Genomic DNA, 22,802 nt, shown 5'->3' with positions numbered 1-22,802 from the left:
CAGTGGTTCTTTGCAGAACAGGCTTTAGGGTTGGATTCAGTGCATGGATGGTGCATAGGTCATGTCACTTTCATTGTATGCAGAGTAATAGGTACAGTGGAACCTCGTTGATGCAATCTTCAAGAGAACCGGAAAATGAAATGTATTATCCAAAGCATGCTCCGAAACGTATGTAAATAGGCGTACTCGGTGACAAACTCGAAATCAAATGTTCCTGTCGTGTCGAGTGATACTGCTGCGCATGGGGCACAGCATCGCTCCATGCCACACCACGACCGGCTTTATTAATAAAGCCGGTCGTGTGCCACACTAACCGCAGCAAACGCACTTCTCGTTTTTTTTTTACGTTTGTTTTAGAGCGCAGCTCAGGCGCCCGTTCTTGTAGCGAGCGTCGGCGTAGCAGCAAAGGATGAAAGAGCGAACGCGGAGCGCAACGGGGGATGAAAGACTCGGGGAGGAGCGTGCAGCGGTACCATGAAGCGGAAAGTGGAGGAGGAGGAGGGTATGGCGAAAGAGAGGAGAAAAGCGTAGTGCGGCGACCATGGCTACGAGATTGCACCAGAGTAGCGCGCGTCATCTGGGAGGTCTGCGGCAGCTGCTGTGAATCGCGCCCACGCGCTGCCTCCCGCGATCTCTCGTTGCAAAATTGGCTCCGTTTGCAACGCGCCAAGCGAGGCAGATTGTCCGCACCAGCCAATATATCGCGAAATGAAAAAGAGCTGCCTCAAACCATGAAAAAGTGCTGGAAGTTGAAAAAGAAGCCGCTGAGCAAGGGCGCACCACCACTCCTCGTGGCCGCACTGCCGCAACAGCGTCTTGCCGCCGCCGGCGCGCCGCGTTTGTTTTCGCGGTTTTCGTGTTTTATTAGCGTGGGAAGATATCTACCCAGCTGTCGGTTTGGGCTCCTCTGGTTTCCTCGAAGCCCTTGGGCTCAGGGATAGCATGAGAAAAGCAAACACGTCCGCAGCTTGAGATTAACAAGATGCTATTGGAGGTTTGGTGTCAGAAAAGTTGGAATATTACGTACAACGGAGGCGTACAAAAACAATGTTCCCAATAGTGGTTCAGACAGTTTTATGCTGGGAATATTTTGTGTTCTTTTTAAACAAGATGGGTAGGACATTAGGCAATATAACATGAGTATGGTGGGTATTTTGTTCGTGGGTATGGTGCTTTTTGACGTTTGTTCTTTTTTCTTTCTTTCTTTCTCTATCTGTCTTTGTTGCTTGAGTAAAAAATTTAATTTTTAGTAAAGCAATGAACGGGGCTAGTTGGTGGACGTTCACGATTATATTGCGCTTGGTGTTACAATGAAGAACGTGAAGAACAGGACGTGGACGTACGTAGCGTAAGGAATTTAAGATAACCGGCTCTGATGTAGCTTACCTTCTCATGCTTCTACCCCTGAATAATTAACAAAGTGTTTATATACCCAAGTAACCACGGATATCCGTGGGACGTCCACCATAAGTCCCAACGTCCATCCATCCGGATATCCAACACGGACGTCCGTGGGACGTACATGAAAAGTCCATATCCTGTTTGGATGTTCGAAGGACATCCCACCGGGATGTCCATGGGACATCCCATTTTGAACGTCCGCTGGCTGTCCATAAATAGGCATGCCCAGGATATACACTAGTGAGTTATATATAAACTAGCATAAATATATTGCCGGAAATTTTAGTTTGTTCATATTATATCTGTTTATTTTTGTTCTCTATCGGACACAGTTCATTCTTTTTTTCAAAGCAAAATAAATATATTTCCAACTTGATATAAATTCTGCCCACTTTAACATCGCAGTATTAAAATACGATTTTTTTTCTATCGGTGGGTCATACAAACAATTTGTAGTTTGCTTTAAAAAAATGCTTGTGGATGACTAGCAGAATATATAAGCGCCCATTTGAAGCCACTTATTCGACCTAGCGCCAAGCACTCAAGTTACCCCTCATTATGAAAAGTTCCTGATCATAGAGTTTTGGTCCTGACCTCCTAACATGTAGGTTCAGGTTTATCATTGGAACAGGAAGTAAAACACGTTGTTGGGCTAGTTGGTGCATTGTATTAAGAAAAAAACCAGCAAAAAAAAAAAGACGGACACAGGAAACATACACAAGACAGGCCTCTTCCAGCCTCTTTCCTGTCTTCTCGTATGTTTCCTGTGTGCGCCTGTTTTTGGCTGGTTTCTTAAAACAGGAAGTTGTCTGCAGTGTTCAATTGTGCATACAATAATATCATTATAGGTAACAAAAACAAATCTCAAAGGCTACGCTTTTGGTGGCTGCATGCGTTGAAAGCGATTACGAAAGCTATAATGCGTCAGAGCCGCCATGCATTGACAGTAATCTCAAAGGCTATGTTATTCTGGCGCCGACAGCTTTAGCAGAAACTGAAAAAACTCGAAAATCAGATACCGAATATTCCCAGAATAAGTAAATATTTAACTGTGTAATAATAGAATATTTTAAAAACCTATTTATGTTTGCGTAGATGCACGTGGAAGTGTTAGAACCTTGGCAAAGCAGAACGCTGCAGTCATCCAATCCAATCCAAGCTCTAGCCATCGTCGCCACGCCATTTTTTCATTCTGCGATCGTTTTAGGGCAGCGGAGCAGCGTTTGTCACCTTCCGTGCCTGCCGAAGTCTCCTACTCAGCTACCAAGGTATGACAGCTACATCGATTTCTTTTTTAATTCGTTTGGGTATTGAAATGTGTTTTCTTCACAGGTGCCAGGATGCCTAGACTGCGGGAGAAGCCGCACGCGCGAAAAAAGAGCGTCGCTGGAAACAAAGACGATATTCGAGGACTTCGGATCTCGCACCGGCAGCCAGCAGTCAACAGCTCGAGAATTCGCAAGTCTAGAACTGTGCAGTGGCGCGTATACCCCGCACGCATGCATTAACATGTGCGGTCGGGCTGTCCCTGCAAACATTTGTACGCCTTGTGATGTTGGTCGCTGCACCGAGGCGACATCGGAAGTTCAGGACGGTGGTTGTGACACTACGCTCACTAAGGACAATGTGCCTTGTTTCCCTGATGGATATACTCTACGTGACGCTTCGGATGGTTCACTTCGCTGTGAGAACGGAACAGGATCCCTTAGGAGAGGTGTACGCACAAGTCAATGCGGGTTTTCTGGTAAGCAGGACCCCGGAGTCTACATTTTTCTTTAGCTACCGCGGACTCTTCATTGGCGCCCTTTTGATTCTCCTGGCAAAGAGCTTCTCCTGGCTAATGCGCTCATGATCAGAGCTGTAGCCGTCAGTAGCAGCAAGATCGCCTGCTGATCTCTACGAAAAATAAAAAGCTCATTTTAAAAAAGTGAAGAATATATTAGTTGTTTTTATCTACAAGTTTGTTTAATATCGTGAGAATATGGTCACTACGGCCACGGCGGGGACATTGTAAACGAGAGTACGCATTCGATGGCCAAGTGAGTTTTAATAATTGTAAGAACGCACTACGCCACGAGAAAGAGCTATTGTTTAAAGAAAGTGAAGAATATATTGATTGTTCTTCACTAATAGTTCGTTTAGCCACGTCAGAATGTGGAGACATTGGGAACGAGAGTACGCATTTGACGGCAAGTTGACTTACGAGAACGCACTACGTCGCGAATAACACTTAAGCTGCAATACCATTAAGCATGTCCGTGTGGCACCCCGCGAATGACATTAAAGTTTAAGGCATTAGCCAGTTAATGTCATTTTTTGTGCCCGTGTCGCAGAGTGCTAGTGAAGTGATGTAGTCAAGATTAATTCCTTCATGTCATTTCTGTTGCTTTCGCTGCTTAATAATGCTAATTGATGTATTTTTGCTCTTTCTTTTTATTCCATGCTGCAAACACAAATGTCAAAGCAGGGTGGGCAATAAGTATTTTTTGTTCTGCTGTTCTCTACCTTGTGTTGTGCTATTGAAATTGCAAGTTTTCTTCTTTATCCGTGTATTTATTTGTTCTTTGAACAGTACGCATATATCTGCTTATTGGTCTTTTTATGTATATGTATAAGGTGACAATAAACGTTTAATTGTATTTGGAAGTTGGTGTAAGTTCATTTCTCGTTTATTTAAAACAAGAATGCATTCAAGCATTAGACCAATGTAATATATGTATATATAATGGTCCGGTGCTTGAATGTGTCCCGGCCACTACTGTCGCTTCAAGGCATGTGTATATCTGGAATATCCCCGGGAAGACACACACACACACACACACACACACACACACACACACACACATATATATATATATATATATATATATATATATATATATATATATATATCCTGAACGTCCCCTGAATGTCCATGCTGGATGTCCGCGTCGGACGTACTACGGATGCCAAAGCGATTACCTTTGGATTCCCCAGGGACGTCCCTCGGACGTACGTCGGACATTCATGGATATCCCACGGACATCCCGAATATCCAGAAAGGACGTCCGTCGGACGTCGCCCGGATATCCGTGGTTACTTGGGTATAGGTCTTCCGCCAATGGAGAACTATTTGACGGTCACCACTTACAGGTACTGATGTCGTTATTTACATGCCTGCCTCTCGACGCGACACGTTGAAAACCGCTTTAACGATTCAGCTACTTCTAAAATGACAGCGAGCTCATATGTGTATATACAAATGCATGGTTGAGATACACCGGGAATTAATAAGGCAATGCATGGATGGAATGCCCCAAAGAAAAGGTGACCAATAACAAAAAAAAAATCGAGCCATTCCAGTCTGTGAAGGTGGATGACCTGCGAAGCTGTTTAGCACACGGCACAGAGGTGACACAGCATTCTGAACAAAGGTAACTCGACTTTCCGTCATTTTTATGTACATTCGCGTGCACGACAGGACCGCCGTCCCGAGGAGCCGGAGGAAACTATACACGCGAGACGTTACGATGGGACCACCACCACGGAAGAGCGGAAGGAAAGTAAAATAGATACGCAAGCGCGCGGCCGGACTGAATGCAGCCGCCTGCCTCGAGGCTGGCCGTGGCAAGAGCTTGGAATGCCGACAAAGAGGGCGGTGCGATCGTAGACATGGCCGACGCAAGTCAGAGTGTAGTATCTGTTCTTATCAGCTTAATATCTGATGACGTTTCTATTTGGACCCAAGATATTGAACTTCTTTTTGCAAGTTGGCGGAGGGCTTGAAACCTGCTTCACCTATGCCGCGGTTCGGCCCGCTATTGCACTATCTCCGGTATCGCCCCACGGTTTTTGCACGCGTAGAACAAAAAATGGCTGTGGCTTAGGTAAGGTTAAGCCCAGGATGCGAAGCATACTAGCCTTTATTTTAGTTGTTGAACCACTGTTTAGCCTGGTGAACTGCTGTTGCTTGGCTATATTTGGTTCGGCTAGACGAAGAAACAACTCATGCATTACTTCTTCGCCTTCAAGAGTGGAACGCGACAGCGTTCCCGTCGACCCGCCAAGGGGTGTAAGACAATGGGCTACAGGGCAGCGACTACGCGCCCCGCATTGGACGCGGTGAGCGTCGAGCAAAGCAGCGTTCGGCGCGGCAACGAAATGTGCGCCTGAGCAAGAGACGCACGCCTTAGAAACAGCGCGTTTCTAAGGCAACACCGCATTCACTAGAGGCGCTTTTGTACCGCTTTGAAGCGTTGTACTCGTGGCTCAGTGGTAGCGTCTCCGTCCCACACTCCGGAGACCCTGGTTCGATTCCCACCCAGCCCGTCTTGCAAGAGTTGAGCCAAAGCCACTTCTCCTCTGTCGTGACGTCACGGTGTCACGTGATTTCATGGTCACCGCCGCGCCTGAGGAGCTGGGTTGAGCCCTCGTAATATGCTTCGCATAAAAATGCGTGGAACCTTAGCAATAAACAGCTTCGCTGTAAAAAGCCTCAAATGGCCTTTTGAGCGAAAAAGCCGACGTCTGTCGTCTGGAGCAGTGAAACGGCACCTAAATTTCCATGACTGCGACGCCGCGTCACGAGCGCGCCTCGACGGAGTTCCCGTTGGCTGCGATGCTACGTCACGAGCTCGCATCGACGGAGCAAGGCTAGCCACCATAGCAAGGCGGGCGAAAAGGGGGAAGGGAACAACTGCTGCGCGCCAAGTGTTGCGTGAGGGGAGAGGGAATCGCCGCGACGCATGTATATTTGCTCTCGCGCTTGGACGCCTGCGTTCCTTGTCTGTGCAAGGTCTCGCTTGCGTTCTAACTGTGCCTCGGTAAGGCCAAATCAAAACGCCCTCGCTTGCCCGCGAGGAGTTCATGACTCGAAGGACCGCTCGGCGGCGTTCAACTCGACATCAACGCTTTCGCATTCACAACTCATAAAAAGTGCCCTCAGACTTTTTATGCGAAGCATATTACGAGAGCTCAACCCAGCTTCTCAGACGCGGCGGTGTCGCCTTCAATACCACGTGACACCGTGACGTCACGACAGAGGAGAAACGGGGCTCCAACTCGCGCCGTCGCTCGCGGCGTCATAAGCAGCTGCGCTTGCCTCTGCTAGACACTCAGGAGGTGAGATGCCTCCTGGAGACAGAGCTGCTCGTTGGAATGAGAAGCGAAGGTTGCGGCGTGCTACAGAGACTGATTTTCTAGGTGGCTTTGGCTCAACTCTTGCAAGATGGGCTGGGTGGGAATCGAACCAGGGTCTCCGGAGTGTGAGACGGAGACGCTACCACTGAGCCACGAGTACGATGCTTCAAAGCGGTACAAAAGCGCCTCTAGTGAATGCGGTGTTGCCCTAGAAACGAGCTGTTTCTAAGGCTCAGGCGTGCGTCGCTTGCTCAGGCGCACATTTCGTTGCCGCGCCGAACGCTGCGTTGCTCGACGCTCACCGCGTCCAATGCGGGGCGCGTAGTCGCTGCGCCGTAGCCCATTGTCTTACACCCCTTGGCGGGTCGACGGGAACGCTGTCGCGTTCCACTCTTGAAGGCGAAGCAATGAGTTGTTTCTTCGTCTAGCCGAACCAAATATAGCCAAGCAACAGCAGTTCACCAGGCTAAACAGTGGTTCAACAACTAAAATAAAGGCTAGTATGCTTCGCATCCTGGGCTTAACCTTAGCTAAGCCACAGCCATTTTTTAAGACGCTCGTCACGTATGTGCGCTCTCGCGAGATCTTTATCTGTGCAGTGGACGGCGCTGTGTCGCGTTTCTGCCTTAGAACACGCACTTATAAAACGAGATATAAGAAGGCAGAAGAAGCATGTGCTTGCTGCGGTAAAGCTAGAAAAACGATGGAGCATATTGTGTTAGAATGTGAAGATATCTACCCAGCGGTCGATTTAGGAAACACTGGCCTCCTTGCAGACCTTGGGTTCAGCGAGAGCAGGGGGAAAGTAAACATGTCCGCAATAGAGATTAGCAGGAGGCGATTGGAAGATTGGTGGAAGGAAAGTAGGGAAACGACAAACAACGGAGGCGTACAAAAACAAAGTTCACAATATGGGTTCAGAAACTTTGGTTATGAGAATTCATCGTGGGCTTTTTTCCCCTTTTCTTTTACTCTTTTTTTCTTCTTTTTAACATAGGTAGGACATTGGGTAATAAGATAACAAGAACTTGGTAGCGTAACCCATGGCCCCATTCCAAAGGGGACGCTCATGACATCCATCCGTCCATTCATCCATAGGATGCTTCGATATCCTCCTCGCCTGCCACTCCGCAGCGGGGGAGGAGATGCCCATTGAGGCACCATATTTCTCACTAGGTTGTCTCGATGAGAGCGCTCTCCTCTCATTGAGGTGCCCCATTTACCCGAATAGGGGGATCATTGCGCGCCTTCGATGGTGCCTCGATGCGCTCTCTCCCACGGAACGGGAAAAGTGGTGCACATTAAAGGGCTCCTAACCAGGTCCGGTCATTTTGAGCTGACAAGCGCAGAGCATACAATGCGCGATAACGATCGTGTCTGCAAAGTATTACATCGCTACGCACCGCGGAAAGAAACGCCGTTTTCCCTTCTCCTCACGGCAGCCACGCTCCAATCTGGAGGATGACATACACGTGCTAGCGTGCCTACGTACACGTGATTGTGCTGTGACGTCGCTCGTGATGACACGTGACTTCGAGAATTATTTAAGGCAACATCCGCTATTTGCGCAATATGTTGCTTTTATAGACGAATTATAGCTTAGATAAATAATAAAAGACACAACCCGAATCTCTGCATATCTTTGTTTTACTGCAGCAAGAGAGATGTACTCCCGTTTCGTCTCCTTGTTCCCACGTCGTGCAATCGGATGCGCAGACGCCGAAACTATGTTATTTTCTACCGTGTTCCAGCGCGGCATTATGTTCTGTGATCCGCTTGTGTCTGCCTCAGTATTCGTGTTGCACTGACTTATAGCGCTAGTCAGGTGTACTTGTGCACAGCGCGCAAAATATTTTCGATCTCGGCTATTAATAAGCCGATGTGATTTTTTTTTCCGGCAGGACGCTCCCTGAAGGACACGTAACAACTTCCAGCGTATAATGAAAATTTGCTATGGGGCCTGGTGAGGGGCACTTTTGGGCACCTTATTTCTCTGTAAGGTACGTGCCTCGATATAGCATGCAACGCCGCCGATAAACATGCGTGGGATGCGTGGCACGTTCGTCTTCATAGTTCGCTGCACGTCTCTTGTCGAGAAGCGCCGTTTCGTCCTGCATGGTTTAAAAGCGTATTGTCGAAGAGGTAATACGGACCCCGTGAAGCAAACGAGCGAAAAAAAAATAATAAGCGCCGATGCGCAGCCATCGTCACGCTGTCATGACGTCTTGATCACGCTGCCGTCGCGCTCTCGTGCCATGCCGTCTGTATACCAAATATGGAGACGATCATTTGTACCGCCATCATCCAACATTATTTATTATCCAGGCAAGAACATGCGTCAGCAGTATTGCTTGTATGTACATTTGATTTCCGGAAGATGGCAGCTATTCGCTCACTTTGACGATCATCTTTGACGGTTTCTGCAGCAATATTCTTTTTTTTTTCATTTCTCTATGCCTGAAATTATGAAAGCGGTTATTGCTGCACATAATCTGGCCCAAGAAACACACACACACACACATACTGTGGCACACAGCTTTTCTTTGATAACGCACATTTTTATTTGCATTGCGGATAAGTTGCTACATTGTAACACACGTAACACATACATGTATTTGCGATGTCTTTCGCTGCCTGCTTTTACAGGTGGCATTCATCAGCTCGTGCATAACGTGCGCCATAAAACATCGGTTGCTCAGTCTCCACATTGCGCCGGAGCTCTTGAGTGACCGTACCCGAGACGGAAGATCAATTGCCATTAGGCGTGGCGAAACTTGTGAGCGTGTAAAGTGACTTGTCGCCCAGAGTGCTGTGTATTGCGTCGAACCTGAGTGTAGCGCCGAGAACTGTGGGCTAGCAAGCCCCTTCAACTTCCCGGCTTATGAGAAGTCACGTCTTTCTAAAAGTAAGATACATTTTTATTCTGGGTTCTTGGGTACGCGAGCTGCTTGCGTCCCCTTATTGAGTCTGCTTGGGTTTTGCTTGGGGCCCAAGCGGCTCGCATACGCAAGTGGAACATAAGGTTCTTTCGTCCCGTCACCCAAAGCTTTCTATATGATAAGCGTTATGTTAGTAATCTTTACCGTATCTTGTCACAGACCATTGTAGCACCGTTCTATGTAAGACATGTCTATACTCTGCAACATACCGTTGATCGGTTTATACGGGTTTTAACCTTCCGAATTACCAAATGGGCGGCCCGTACACCATAATAATGTTTGATTGCTTATGTGACCATCCGGGGTCCTTTGAAGCAAGCCGAAAATATTAGCACGGGAGAGTATTTCCATTCTGCCCCCATCGGAATGCGGCCTTCGCGACCGGAAGTCGAAACTGCGAATTGGTGTCCGGCAGTAGATCACCACGGTCACTGGGACACGCATGCAGCTCCGCGCATGCAGCTGATGAAGAAACGTCGTCAAAGCTTATCTTTCCATATCTGCAGGTGCGCCTAGCTGTTCTGCGTGATACAGATAAATCACACGATCGACAGATTAAACACTCTGAATTCGCGCAATAATTGTGCTATTGGGTTGAGCATGACCTGTAGCAGCTGTACTACAGGAAAGCGAAGCGCATCGATCGAGAGCCTACCTGCCTAGCTGGTTTGTGGAGGTGGCCGATAGTAGAGGGCTTCTTTCGCGTTTCCCAAAGCATACCACAACGTATGTTATATTGCTGAAAACGTATATGCGTAATTTGGCTAACGTCGATCGGCTCACTTGAAGACGAGCGGTGTTGAACAAAGCGATTCAACAGTGAAAGAAAAAAAAACAATAATAAACGGCGGCACAACTGCCTTACCCTGAAATTGTTTTTGTTTTAATGTTGTTGTTTTTTTCAGTAACCTAAGAGCGTGATGTCATTCAATAGGGGGGGGCGGGGGGCCTGGTGCTCAAGGTAATAAGTCGGTTCGTAGTTTTTTGTTTCTTTATTTGATCACTTGTGCTCGCTTTGTGGTGTTAATTACATTTAATGCTGTGCTTATCCGCGGTGCTATTAAATAATGAAACGTTAAATTAAAGTTTGCTTGCTTTTTCTCTACGTCCAGTTTCTACACATCCCGCCTTTCACATACGCATCAATCCAGCCTTTTACGCGTCCACCTCTCATGTAATGTCCTATTTTGGACTCCTTGAGGTATTAATCAATAAAAATAAAAATAAATCCGTAACAGACAAAATTTAAAGATCAACTGCAACGGAATTTTGGACCGCGTAGAAAGCCTACTTTCAGATGGCTTAGATATAAAGCAGCTTCCGCGCAAATTTTTACGTTTGAAGTACGAGCGGATGCGTCATGAAAATCTCGCAAAAGGTAGGTGCGTTTGATAACGAAACTGAAAAAAAAGCAAGAAAAACAGACAATCAATATCGTCTGCCAAAAACGACGTACGATCCAGAAGGTCAAAAACTAGCGCGGTGCCTTGGCATGACCTCGCAGTTCATTGTACCAAGGCGTGCTGAAGTCTCGGAGGTAACTAGCTGGGATTTGGGTCATGTTTACTAACCATCACGTGCACGCATCGTCCGCTACAGTGCTATTTAAATCGTTTTTATAAAAAATTAGACAATTACCGGCCCTGTAGCTCTACCAAGATCGCTTCAATAGTGTAATACTTACTCATGTATAACCAATTTAGCCAAAGCGATTTTTTTTTTTTGCTTTTGGTCTTTAGTCGAAAGCATTGAGTGCCGATTGCCTTGTATTTTCAAGCCGTTCTACCCAAGGCACGTTATATGTATGCCATCAACAGTACGGACGAGCTTGGCCTTGCGTGCGGTATCGCGTAAGCTTGTTGCCCGAAACAGTGACCATTTCCTCGGCGTTTTGAAGATGACAATCAGTATGTCACTTAATTTTGCACGGACAGCGATTGGCTGGCTGGAGTTGTGTGGTAATGGCGTCCCTTGACTTGGTTATTTATATGGCGCGCGCTGCAAAATGCCCTTTGCAGTATCGCGTGCTCACGTGCTATTTTGTTATTCGTTGTCGTTTGAAAACGGCACGAGCTATCCCGCTCCCACCACGTGCCTCCAAGTGCGGTGAAGTCCGCTTGCGTTGAAAAAGCACATGGGTGTGCTTTCTCAACTGCAAGCGAACTTCACCGCGCGAGATGGTGTGTTGCAAGAAAGCCAATATAAAAGGAACATAGGCATAATTATGAAATATATGGGGCAGTCTTCTACAAAGATACGCACGTTCAGAATGTTGTTGCCGTTGAGCTAGGCTAAGAAAAGCCGACAAGGACGTTCTTAAGCAAGCTTTAGCTCCTTTCATTTTTAACTTTCGTGAACAAACTGTACAAGTACACGTTTCTTTCTTTCTGCTTACTTAATTCATAGTAGAGCCTGCTGAATTAGAACGCGTATATGGACCAACAAATTTTGTGCCTTCCCAGCATATACAAGTTTTCTAAAATAACCATGTTTTGTTCACGTGGATAAACAGAAGCGAATGCCATTGAATATAGTTTCTTCCTTTAGTATGTAAATACCCCTGACACGGTTGCGAAGACCATCGAGTGAGAGAGCCCTTCGATTCTGATGCGTCAGTTTTCTAATATCCACTGAATACCTGCGGTACTCAGTTGAAATGATGCTCTGGCCTTGCTGCTCATAAAAAGGTCGCGGGTTCGACTCCCGGCCGTGATGATCACATATAACTATGGGCACTGTGCGCACTAACGCCCGTGTATTGACATTTTTGACGCGTGCTAAACAATTTTTAGGCAGCCAAAACTATGATCACGTGACCCTCCGCTATCATAGCCTCCGCCGTAGAGAAGTTTCGACTCTAGCTTCGGGCCGAAAACGTTAATTTTTTTGGATAGCGCGCTAAACCTATGCATCCGAAACATGGCACGGCCGATGAAAGAAGTTTGGCTTTGACTGAAGCATGATATTAGTCTTAATATTGACGGGGACTCGCACAAATGGTTGCAAAACTTTGTTCAATGGCTCCTTACATGAATTTGTGCAGGAAATCAGTGACTAGCTGAACAATTTAATTTGCCATGAAAAAAAAAATACTTTTATTCTTTTATACACACCTTCCTTCATTAGTCTTGAGAACAAAGAAAAGGAGAACATTCAATCCGATATGCCCGAATTGTGGACGCGCACCGTGTGTTGGTCTTACTATCTTGGCGCCCCGTAGCACTGGGTTTTATCGCAGGGAAGTGTTTAATGCTGCGTGTGTGTGCTTTCAATCAAGCAGCAAAACCCTTACCGGGCTACTTCATACATTTCTTACTGCCCCTATTGTAATGCTTCTGAATTTTCTTCTCACTAAATCGTTCAAAGAATCTTCATTTATTTCTTTTAATGCAGTCATCCAGTCATGTGGCTGACTTTTAATTTGCACGCCGCTCTTTTATTCCGCTTTAATCTTTCATGTTCGTTTTGCTGAAGTCATCTGTAGGTACAACCAACTGATTCTTGGCCAATCCGCCATTGTAAGTACGAGCCGTGTTATAATGATAATCATTATCATCATCTGAAAGGAGCGGCTTGCCAGAGCGATAGCGCCACCGTAATAGACGCGAATGACTAGCTGACCTGTTCAACATATGCAAGCTGCAAAAGATCGAACACCTGCTGTTCAAGGAGGCAAACCGATCGATCGACTAGCAGATGCAGGATTCAGTTGCGGACTAACTTCACAGCTCCGTTTCGCTTGCAGGAGAAAGACGCTTAAAACAAGTTCGCGTTTAAGGGGGCGATGGGGTATGATAATACGGAAAATCAACGAGGGGAAATGTGGAGACTAATCGGCTGGAGGCTGTGACCCATGTTCCTGTTAATTCTGACGGTGGCAGTACGATGCACGGCAGCACTGGCTGCTCATACCGCGACATATAGTCGGTTTCTCTGTATTCCGTATTAAATCACTCATACGTTCTACTTATGCTCAGCATGTTCTGAATGAATCTATCTGTTCTAATGCATTAGACTATGGAGACTGCTCCTCTCTACGTAAATCACTATGCGAGGAAGAAACAAAAGAGTGGAATAATGCATACGTTTTTCGAATTTACGAAACGCCTGTGAAACGTAGCGGAGGACTAGGACAGTTGAAATTGGCGGAATTAGATTGGAGGCGGAGATAAGCAGCTTTCAGTCGTAATGAGCGCGCCTTCGAGCGTGCCTATGGAAACGTTTCCCTATCGGTTTGCTCTGCATCGTGACTAGTCACACTCCAAGGAATAATCTACATAGCGTTGTGCGTTATGAGCGGTTTACGTATGCGGGATAGCTTCACGCATTTCGAAGTACAGAGCTGTGCCTTACAGCGGTTATCGTTTTCTACTGCCGAGCACGGCGCCGCGGGGTCGATTCCTGGCCGCATTTCGACGGGGTGCAATGCAAATACGCTCGTGCACCGCGCTTCAGATGCGCGTCAAAGTGTGCCCCACATGGTCGAAATTAGCCGGGCGCCCTCAACCACGGATTCCCCAATAGCCCGTTTCCTGTTTCGGGACGTTAAACGCCACCAGATCCTACTTTCGTTTCGTAAAAGAAAACGTGAGGGCAACAAACTGCTTTATCTTTTCACGTTCTTGTGCCGTATACCTAGCGAAAGAGGTAATCTAAACGAAGGCATGCAGGTCACCTTGAACCAATGCACTATATACCGAAAGGGATAGGATAAAGTCTGAGAGAGGGGGATGGCGTCAGGGAAACCGTGTGTTATCTAAAACATGGCGGCCATGACGCATTTCTGGCTCTGCGATCATTTCCGTAGCCTCCGGGATCTGTTTCTGTTATTCGGAGGCAACTGTCGCTGGTGCGTTTAAAGCCTCGAATTTGTTCTACTGTTCCGAGTAAAAAATTGCAGCATTGCTCATTACTGTAATCACAGTGCGCACTCAGTAAGGCATGCATATTCGCATGCGTTTGTGCGCTGTTTCACATGCCAAACGTTGAAACTCATCGCGCATCCGTAAGCGCACGTGTGCGCTGTAGAACGGTTGATAACTAAATATAATAACACTGCACCGTGTGCATCACAGATAAATATTGTTAAAGTATTTATTTCTGGCGACACGTTAGAACGAGCTTTATGCTGGATTTTTTCAAAAATATCTTCTAACAGATGCATGCGTCAGACTAAGTCGGAACTTACTATAATGCACGCTTGAGAGATATGTGCATTGAAACCATAGCGCTGGAAAATCGTGTCCAAGCTCGTGCAACTCTTTATGTACAGTGAAAAGTGCATACGCATAGTAAATGACCCGCATTTTCTGCTCGGCAGTTGGGCTGATAAATATGTCTGCATGTGAGTCGTAAACCTCACCGATGAAAAGTACGGTTGAAAAGTGCAGTCGCGCTCAGCACATGACCTCAAACACGCATGCCGCGAGCGAATTATGCAGCACACCGCGAGTTTCGAGTGGCTATATACCTTTGAGTGACGCATTCACCTAAGGACAGAACTATAGAAACCATCAGTGTTTAAACTGCGTTTTCATCGTTAAGCCCGTTACGTTGTCACTGACCGCAAGCGCCGAGTTCAGGTCGTGCGGGCACTGCCGTTTCCCTGCACCTATATATTTATGAGTATAGCGACGCCCTGCTCTCGCCTCAAGGTGACATCTCACCCGCATTTGCCAGAACCGCATAATTTTGTGACGGTACGAACGCTTGCTTCTCGGAGTTGACAGATCAGTGGCTGCGCTTTATAATATCGCGTTGCTTTCCAGAAATACGTGCGTGTGCTGAGAAAACAAATTAGCGAATTCATTTACGTATTCCTATTAATTTTACTTATTCCTACTACATTTACTTATTCACATAGCACAGCGGCGTGGCGAATGCCAACGTTACGGCTTCAGGGATCCAATAGTTCGCGGCTGCTAACTGTTCACAAGCCATCGCGTTCTGGGTTCTACTGGCCGAAAATCGCGTATATAGTAATTAAGCGCGCGGCGCTAAGTTCGCCGTGTTAGTAACTTCCTCTGTCTTCCAGTCCAGCGCATGTGGACCAGCCCAAGGCGAGACTGTCTCAGGAAACGCACGCTATAAGTGCAGTTAGCTCTGCTTGACCTTGAGTTGCTTGCCAAAGTCCTGGAGAGCCTTATCGACGAAGCTGACCATCTTGATGACGTTCTCCTGACTCAGTATCGACGACTCCGCGCCTGTCCACTTGCGTCCGGCGGCCGAAGCGGCCGGGTAGAGTCCACCGGGCACGCCGGCGCCGAACCCTCCGAACCCTCCGGCGAGGCCCGTGGTGAAGAGCAGCCCGAATATAGGGATGATGATGACGAACAGGCCGAGAACCAGCAGGATGGGCAGCAGCAGCGTGAGACCCGAGCCGCCCACTCCCGTGACGCCGAAGCGGGCCTTGTTGTCCACGTCGTGCAGGTAGTAGGTGCCCGAACGCTCGGCCTTGAGCTGCTGGTGCGCGGAAGACGGAGGCTGCTGGTGCGAGTTGTGGTGCAGCAGCTGCTCCTGGTCCTGCTGCAGCGAGTCCGAGCTGTGGTCGCATAGGACGCAGCTTAGTCCGAGCGCCAGCAGGCCGCATAACAGAAGGAGCGAGCGCCGGCCACGGGACATGCCTGGAACAAGAGCGCGCCTCCAGTCAATGCCACCGCTGTAGTGTACTGCCATCCGTGCCGCTGTTATTGCGTCATATAACGGCGTTTCCAAATGACACAGCAAGCTATTGATTCGGCACCTCCCAAAGCACTCAATATGTATGAAGGCACAAGCAAGGGCGACCTATACAGTGGGCAGAACATGGAATGGAGAGTCGCGATAGATTACTGCATACATGGGCCTCTTCGCGTGTTCTTGTTCCCAGTAAAAGAAATGAAAATTAAATCTACTGCTGGCTAGCTTTCTTGAACTAGGTAATGAAGCACATTCACAAGCGCTAGAGCGCACTACTATTCCATGACGGCACGAGCGTTGAACTCGCCTTACCAAAGCCGAATCCGATGTTCTTGCAATGAAGTCAAGAAAGCATGTTTCTTCTATGACATATATTTCAGGGACCCTATACAGCAATCCTCTTTCTTCACGATTGAAGTCGCCAGGCTGACAGAAAACAGCACGGACGATCTGACAGACCACGTTGCCGTCTGCTTATCTTCAGGGATTCACCGTCCTTTTTTTCACTGTAGCGTGTTGTCCTCGTACATAGCGCGCGTCACAAATTCTAGAGAGTCACTAGCTTCAACACACCAGAAACGCACTGGCGTATTCCAGCGTGTGCTGGATACACGTTTGGATTATGCCTTCATGGAGGAGAAGCGGAGCTTGTGGAAGCATCTTGCGACGCTGTATAATCAGCCGTAATGCGCTGAACACGCTGTTGTGTTTGGTGTCGTCGCCGATGCGTCAACGCCAACGGATAAGAGGGACGCTGTCGGTCCTTGCAGGAGAATCTGGGCACACTTTAGTTTAACAGAGTTTCAATAAATGTAACAATGCCGCGCAGCGGTTCGTTTGACACGTATATAAGCTAGTACGTCTCGGCTATATGACAAAATTGGGGTCTGACAGCACCTAACTTTCCAGTTCCAGTTTTAACGACCTTGCGTGCCTTATACAGTTTCCTTATATACTATCAGTTTCCTGATAGTCTCTTTAGAACGCCGAGTGCATTTTAATTATTTATTGCGTGAAAATTTAGGCACAATGCAGCTAGTGGGTTAGCATATACCGGGAAGTGATCTGGTTAACATCTCTTCCGGCTCCCCCATTATTTTATAAATGTATACACGCAGCATAACATAAAGAAAAGTGCGCGCACGCTACTCACTTTCGATGTGGGTGGTGTTACGTGATGAACGACGGTAAACCGTATGCGCCTTTGCTTATCGCCGCTAGCAGTACCGAGTGACCCGAGCGGGCGCTTTGCACGTTCGTGGGCTTCCCTCGCGTCCAATGACAAGCACGTTATCAGCCTCCTCACGGCAGCGGTGGACGAAGCCGGAGGAGGCAGAGTCCGCTCCTATATAGGCGCCCGAGCCGCATTCAATTCTCGGCGCGCGACCTGGATGGCCAGCGAAAGGTGACACGACGTCGCACGCTCCGCCAGCTGCGCCCCGAAGAAAGCTGTCCGCGCCTCCCCCACCTCGCTGAGGCCGCTCCGGGTGCGTCCGCGCATAATGAGGACCACGCGTGGACGGCGATTCTGCGGCTGACGGGAGACGCGCGCGCCGAGCAGAACGAGAGAGCTGCTCCTGGATCGTGCGGCGAGCGCAGGATGCGAGCCGGGGGCAACGCGATGCTGTGCAAACGCGCGCTTGACGCCTCCGAAAACGGGGCAAGGTGTCATGCTCTCCTGTCATCGTTTAACTGGTTACGCCGAGGACGATGACGATGAGCGATAAATTGAGCGTGCGCTGACTACGCGTGGACACCAACGCTAATCGCTTGCTATAGGGTACTTGTGAAGAATTTTTTTTTTTCCACCGTGCCGTCACCTTTAAAACTGACATTTTTATAAAGCAAATCTTGTTCGTTCAAAATTACAGTATGTCGCTACCACCTGGGATCCCGCTCAAGCATCGATCCCTATGCCCTTGCCCTCGAAGCCATTCAAAGCCGAGCAGTTTGCTTTATTCCATCCAATCATTCCCGTTATGCCAGCGTTACAGCCATGAGACAAACACTTAGTTTACCTGATCTTTCATCACGTCGCGAGTGCGGTCGTGATGAAAGTCGTGATGTGTCTTTTGCGCATGATTTACCACCACAGGCCAGCACTAAAAATGACATCTATTAGTGCTTCCTCCATACATTTCATCCCGGACTGATCAGCTGCACAAAGTCGCCGTGGCGTACGTCTTGTCGTACAAACTCGTATTTTGATTCTCTTTAGCACCGTACGTGCATCAACTGGAACCACCTTCCTGCATCCCTCGCTACCATTCCGGAGACGTCAAAGTTCAAGACTGCTATTTACCACGCCAACTGTTAAATTTTGCGTGCTATTGTTCTGCGTTGTGTGTTCTGTTCTACCACTCCTTTCTGCAGTGGTCACGGGCCTTGAAAATGAATGAATGAATGAATGAATGAATGTACGGGAAGATGCAGTACCTAGGCATAAAGTCCCTACCTAGGCACGGGCACCTTTAGATCTTACGTTAACAACGTCGAAAATGTGTAACAATATACCATATAGATTCAGCAATGGTGATACATTGCTGTAAGAAAGTAATGGTATAATCTCCAAAAGAAAAACGCATATACACTTTTCCCCATATTCATTATCTGATATATCGTATAATACGGGACCCCGTGTATAAGATCCCCTGTGTTCCCACACCCATATATGATTACATGAAATTGTAGTAAACGGGATGTATGACCGTTTTTAATAGGGGTTTGCTTCTTTGTACGGAAAGGTATCGCAGGTAAGCATCACAAAGGAAAAATATATACAAAAAAAAAAGCAGAGCACATGAGCATGTTTCGCAGGAGGCGTGCTGCTTTTCCTTATCTTTCAAGCCCTTGTTGACATATAAAAGTATATGCATTGGGAGCACTTCTGTGTTCATCCTAGACCTGTCGGGCCTGTCGTTCTTGTCTGTTCTCTTTTACTGGTTCCCAATATATGATCTTGCAACAAAATTAACAGAATACCAACCATAGACGCATCAGCCACCCTTCTTTGAACGTAAACATCCTTTCAACGTCACAGCTATCACAATGCAGAATAACGTCAGCGCTGCGTCAATTCGCTTCAGCGTATTACCACCATTCACACGTATGCGACGTGCGAGGCATCCGATGCAATGCGCCGTTGTCACATTCATGTAAATGCTACGACTGAAAAGGCAGCAAGTAACAAGCGTTCATTGAATGCCAGTAGGCGCTGATATTGCCGGTTTTCGCTTGAGTGTTGTTACGATCGGCCTGCGGGGGTTGGCGAATTTCGGGGAAACGATCGTCGAACTCTGCCCGGCCCGCTGCGATGACTCGCTTTGTGAAAACAAGAATGCGCCTCGTAAACAACCCGTTGGCGCCGGCATGTCTGCTGCGGCGACTCGCTTTGTAAGGATGGCAATACGTCGCGTCCCCAAGCGAGCGGCGCCGGGACGTATAGACGCACTCGGCGGACCAAGTATTGTTAGTAAATTCGCCGTCACCGTCACTTGGAGCGAGGGAACTCCTGGAAGGAGGTGTTTTGCGGCGCCGTTTCAAGTCGTCAGTCAATGGACAGACGAAGCGGCCACTGTCTGCGGAGTCAACTCTGGGACCAAGAGGCGCCTGCTCAGGGCAAGACCCGTGTCTGCGAAAATCCTCTCAACTTGGTGTGGTCAATGAAACCTGTGCGGAAGTGAGTGTGTAAACCCTCTCCCTCAAAGGCGGATCGGCTACGATGACTTTGGACGGCCCATAATGGTCGAAGATTGAACGGCCGTTTTACCTCACCTAGGTAGGACAGAGTGTAATTAAGCAGCCGTTGTCGGCAGTTCAGTGTGCATTCTCTTTCAGTCATGCTAGACTGATGAACTGTAACGTCCTCATGCAGATACTGTAAATCCGATATTCCTCGTTCTCGATGAGAACAAGTACCTACCTTCAACAACGTCCTCAGTGCGGATGAGTTGGACGACGGCATGTGCCAGCTACCATCTATTTCATGCCCGACCCCAACCATTTCAACTGGCTGACAGCGGTGAGACGGACTTTGCGACATGGTGCTGTGTCTGCGGATGAGTACTTGGTTCTTGCTTTGACCCTCTAGGCTTCATTTTGCGGTTGTTCAGTTTAGAACAGTAGGGAAGCTGGATTGTTGATTGTTAGCTAGGTTGTGTTTACCTAGGTAGGTTTAGCTAGCAGGATCAAGGCAGTAAAGCAGCAATCATGAGGTAAAGGACACTGCTGAGAGACGAATTGTTGATTGTTGGTGAGGAACTGGGCCTAGAGGTACACAAGGAAATGCTAAAATGGGAATTATTGAAGCTGATTTCCGAAAAGGCCAGTGAGGAGGACATTGAAATTGGGCTAGAACTTCTTAGGAAAAGAGAGAAGCGGGACAGAGAGAGAGAAGAACGGGACAGAGAGGAACGCGAGTTCAGAAAAATGCAACTTGAGCTTGATAGAAAACGTTTGGAGTTGTCTCAAGGAAGTGAAGGGGCTCTGGGACGATCAAGTGAGGCAGAATCATACCGCGTGGACAGGCTGTTAGAGCAATTTGAGGTCGGAAACGACATAGGCTTGTTCCTAGGAAATTTTGAAAGGACTTGCGAGATGAACTTCGGTCCGAGTACATGGCCACAACGGTTGCTGTCTATGTTGCCGTGTGAGGCTGCGGAAGCAATCGCCAGACTGAGTGCGCAGGATGCATATGATTATGCAAAGGTTAATGCTACTCTTTTGAAGAAGTACCGCCTTTCAGCCGAAGCTTCTCGGCAAAGGTTTAGAAGTACAGACAAGAATGACAGCGAGGGATAACCAGAGTTTGCATATAGCTTAAAGGCCAACCTAGTTGAGTGGTTGAAAAGCGCGGAAGCGTACGAGAGCGGAGACATGATTGTTGAATGCATGTGTCTAGACCAGTTTTACAAAAGCATCCCACAATCTGTGAAGCTGTGGGTGCAAGACAGAGGAAATGTAAACACTGTGGAAAGGGCGGCTGAATTTGCCGGAGTACGCAACGCGTAGAAAGCTGAACGCCGAGGACGGAAATTGGGACGGTTGGAATGGACCGCGGAAACCATTTCCGTTCAAAAAGAGTTCGCAGACTAGACGACCGGAGCCTGTAGACGTGGATGAAAAGCCCTCAGAAAATAGCGAAGAGAAATCAAACGGGGAAACCGCACAAAAAAGAGCAGAAAAGAAAGTTCGAATCTTTTAAGACCGATCCGGTGCTATAAGTGCCACAAACTCGGACATATCGCAGTAAAGTGCGGGAAGCCTAGCGTAGTTTTCTCCTAAGTGGATGAAAAAGACGAGAATATGGAACTTTTAAGCCCATATCTTCACGACCTGAAAGTTAATGGCAAACCAAGCCGGGTGCTGCGAGACAATGCCGCCACTATGGACATTGTCCATCCGTCTTACCCACAAAAAGGCCGCGGTGAAAGTGCGGCGAAGACGACGTCACCGTCGAAGGACTTCACGACGGAGAATATCAACTTTTCAAGAAAAGTCAACTCGTCACGCAGCACCATCAGCGGAAGTCTCCAGCACCCCAAACACCGATGTTGAAAGGGAGAAAACTGCCAGATCTCTCTCTACAAAGGAATGGCCGCCACTTCCGCGTACACGACCGGCAGAAGAGCCGCAGAAGAAGCCGCCCCCAGTACAGCAAGGTGCTGTATACGAGGAGTCATGGAAAATAGATGAGCAAGTGATAGCTCTTATTAGGCCTTTAATGAATGTCCTTCGCGTGTAGCTAACCAACATGCACACACCATCTGCCAGAAGTGCGTTTGAAGCACTGGACGCTCTGAGTATGGTGCTGGCAACCCTTGAGTAGATCATGGCTCCCCGGCCACTGTCCTTCAGGGATGAGGTCCGACAAGCAGCTATTTTTCAGTGGAATGCCCGCGGACTCAGATGGCGCATTTGGGATTTCCGTCGCTTCGTGTTTGCCAGTATGTTTCTGATTATCGTCATTTGCGAGCCGAACTTATCGAACCCGATCAGGCTTTCTGGATATGAATCGTTTATGTCGCCAACTGTTGGTGAAAACAGTAAGGTTTTGGTGTTTATCCGCCGTGACCTCACTTACATTTATCAGCCTGTGCCACCTAACGACGATAATCAATATATATACCTAACAATAAAGAAAAAGAATTTTACGTTTACTTTTGTGGGCGCCTACCTATCTCCGTCAGGTCGATTTGGTCACAAAAGACTACGAGACATCCTATCCTCAACTCCCGATACCTGGGTCATCATTGGAGATTTCAACGCCCATCATACACTCTGGGGAAGTTCGAAGGTCAACGCGAGAGGCAGAGCTCTGGTATCTTTCACATCCAGTAATGAACTCTGGCTGCTGAATGATGGAAGCCCTACGTTTCTACGTGGCTCCGCATACAGCAGCTGTCTTGACTTGGCTTTTGTCTCATGAAGCCTTGTCAGGCGTGCAGGGTAGTTTGCGGACATAGAGATGCACGGAAGTGACCATATCCCCACGTACGTCAAGATTAGAGGATTGTCCCCTTCCAAAACACAAGATACGATCAAAAGAGTGGATTGGTCTAAATTTCAGTCTGTGATGGAAGAACACTGCGACGCCAATCCATCTTTCGCCTTGGAAGAGGCAATCAAGAGCGCGGTGCAACTCTATGCGCACTCTCATATGTTCTT

At 47.8% G+C, this 22,802-nt stretch overlaps 1 protein-coding gene, 1 long non-coding RNA gene and 1 pseudogene across 2 annotated transcripts; 2 read left to right on the top strand and 1 right to left on the bottom strand.

Moving 5' to 3' along the window:
* Positions 1-2,507: 2,507 nt before the first annotated feature.
* On the top strand, positions 2,508-4,047 carry LOC135896485 (uncharacterized). Its single transcript, XR_010562715.2, has 2 exons — positions 2,508-2,669; positions 2,734-4,047. It is a non-coding gene; the product is annotated as an uncharacterized lncRNA (long non-coding RNA).
* A 1,005-nt stretch (positions 4,048-5,052) lies between these two features.
* LOC135897842 (U2 spliceosomal RNA) lies at positions 5,053-5,232 on the top strand (annotated as a pseudogene).
* A 3,848-nt stretch (positions 5,233-9,080) lies between these two features.
* Positions 9,081-17,796, bottom strand: LOC135897072 (uncharacterized). Its single transcript, XM_065425654.1, has 2 exons — positions 17,290-17,796; positions 9,081-16,081 (listed from the first exon to the last, which is right to left on the bottom strand). Exon 2 carries the CDS (start codon positions 16,077-16,079, stop codon positions 15,555-15,557), a length of 525 nt encoding a protein of 174 aa, XP_065281726.1. The 5' UTR covers positions 16,080-16,081; positions 17,290-17,796; the 3' UTR covers positions 9,081-15,554.
* Between the last annotated feature and the right edge of the window lie 5,006 nt (positions 17,797-22,802).

Source organism: Dermacentor albipictus, chromosome 1 (genome assembly GCF_038994185.2).
Source record: "Dermacentor albipictus isolate Rhodes 1998 colony chromosome 1, USDA_Dalb.pri_finalv2, whole genome shotgun sequence".
In the NCBI taxonomy this organism is placed as follows: domain Eukaryota; kingdom Metazoa; phylum Arthropoda; class Arachnida; order Ixodida; family Ixodidae; genus Dermacentor; species Dermacentor albipictus.
Note: the sequence above shows the minus strand (reverse complement) of the source record. Positions and strands in the feature narration are given on the sequence as shown.

Excerpts from the sequence above, each read along its gene's own strand:
- LOC135897072 (XM_065425654.1), bottom strand. The coding sequence starts at position 16,079 with ATGTCCCGTGGCCGGCGCTCGCTCCTTCTGTTATGCGGCCTGCTGGCG.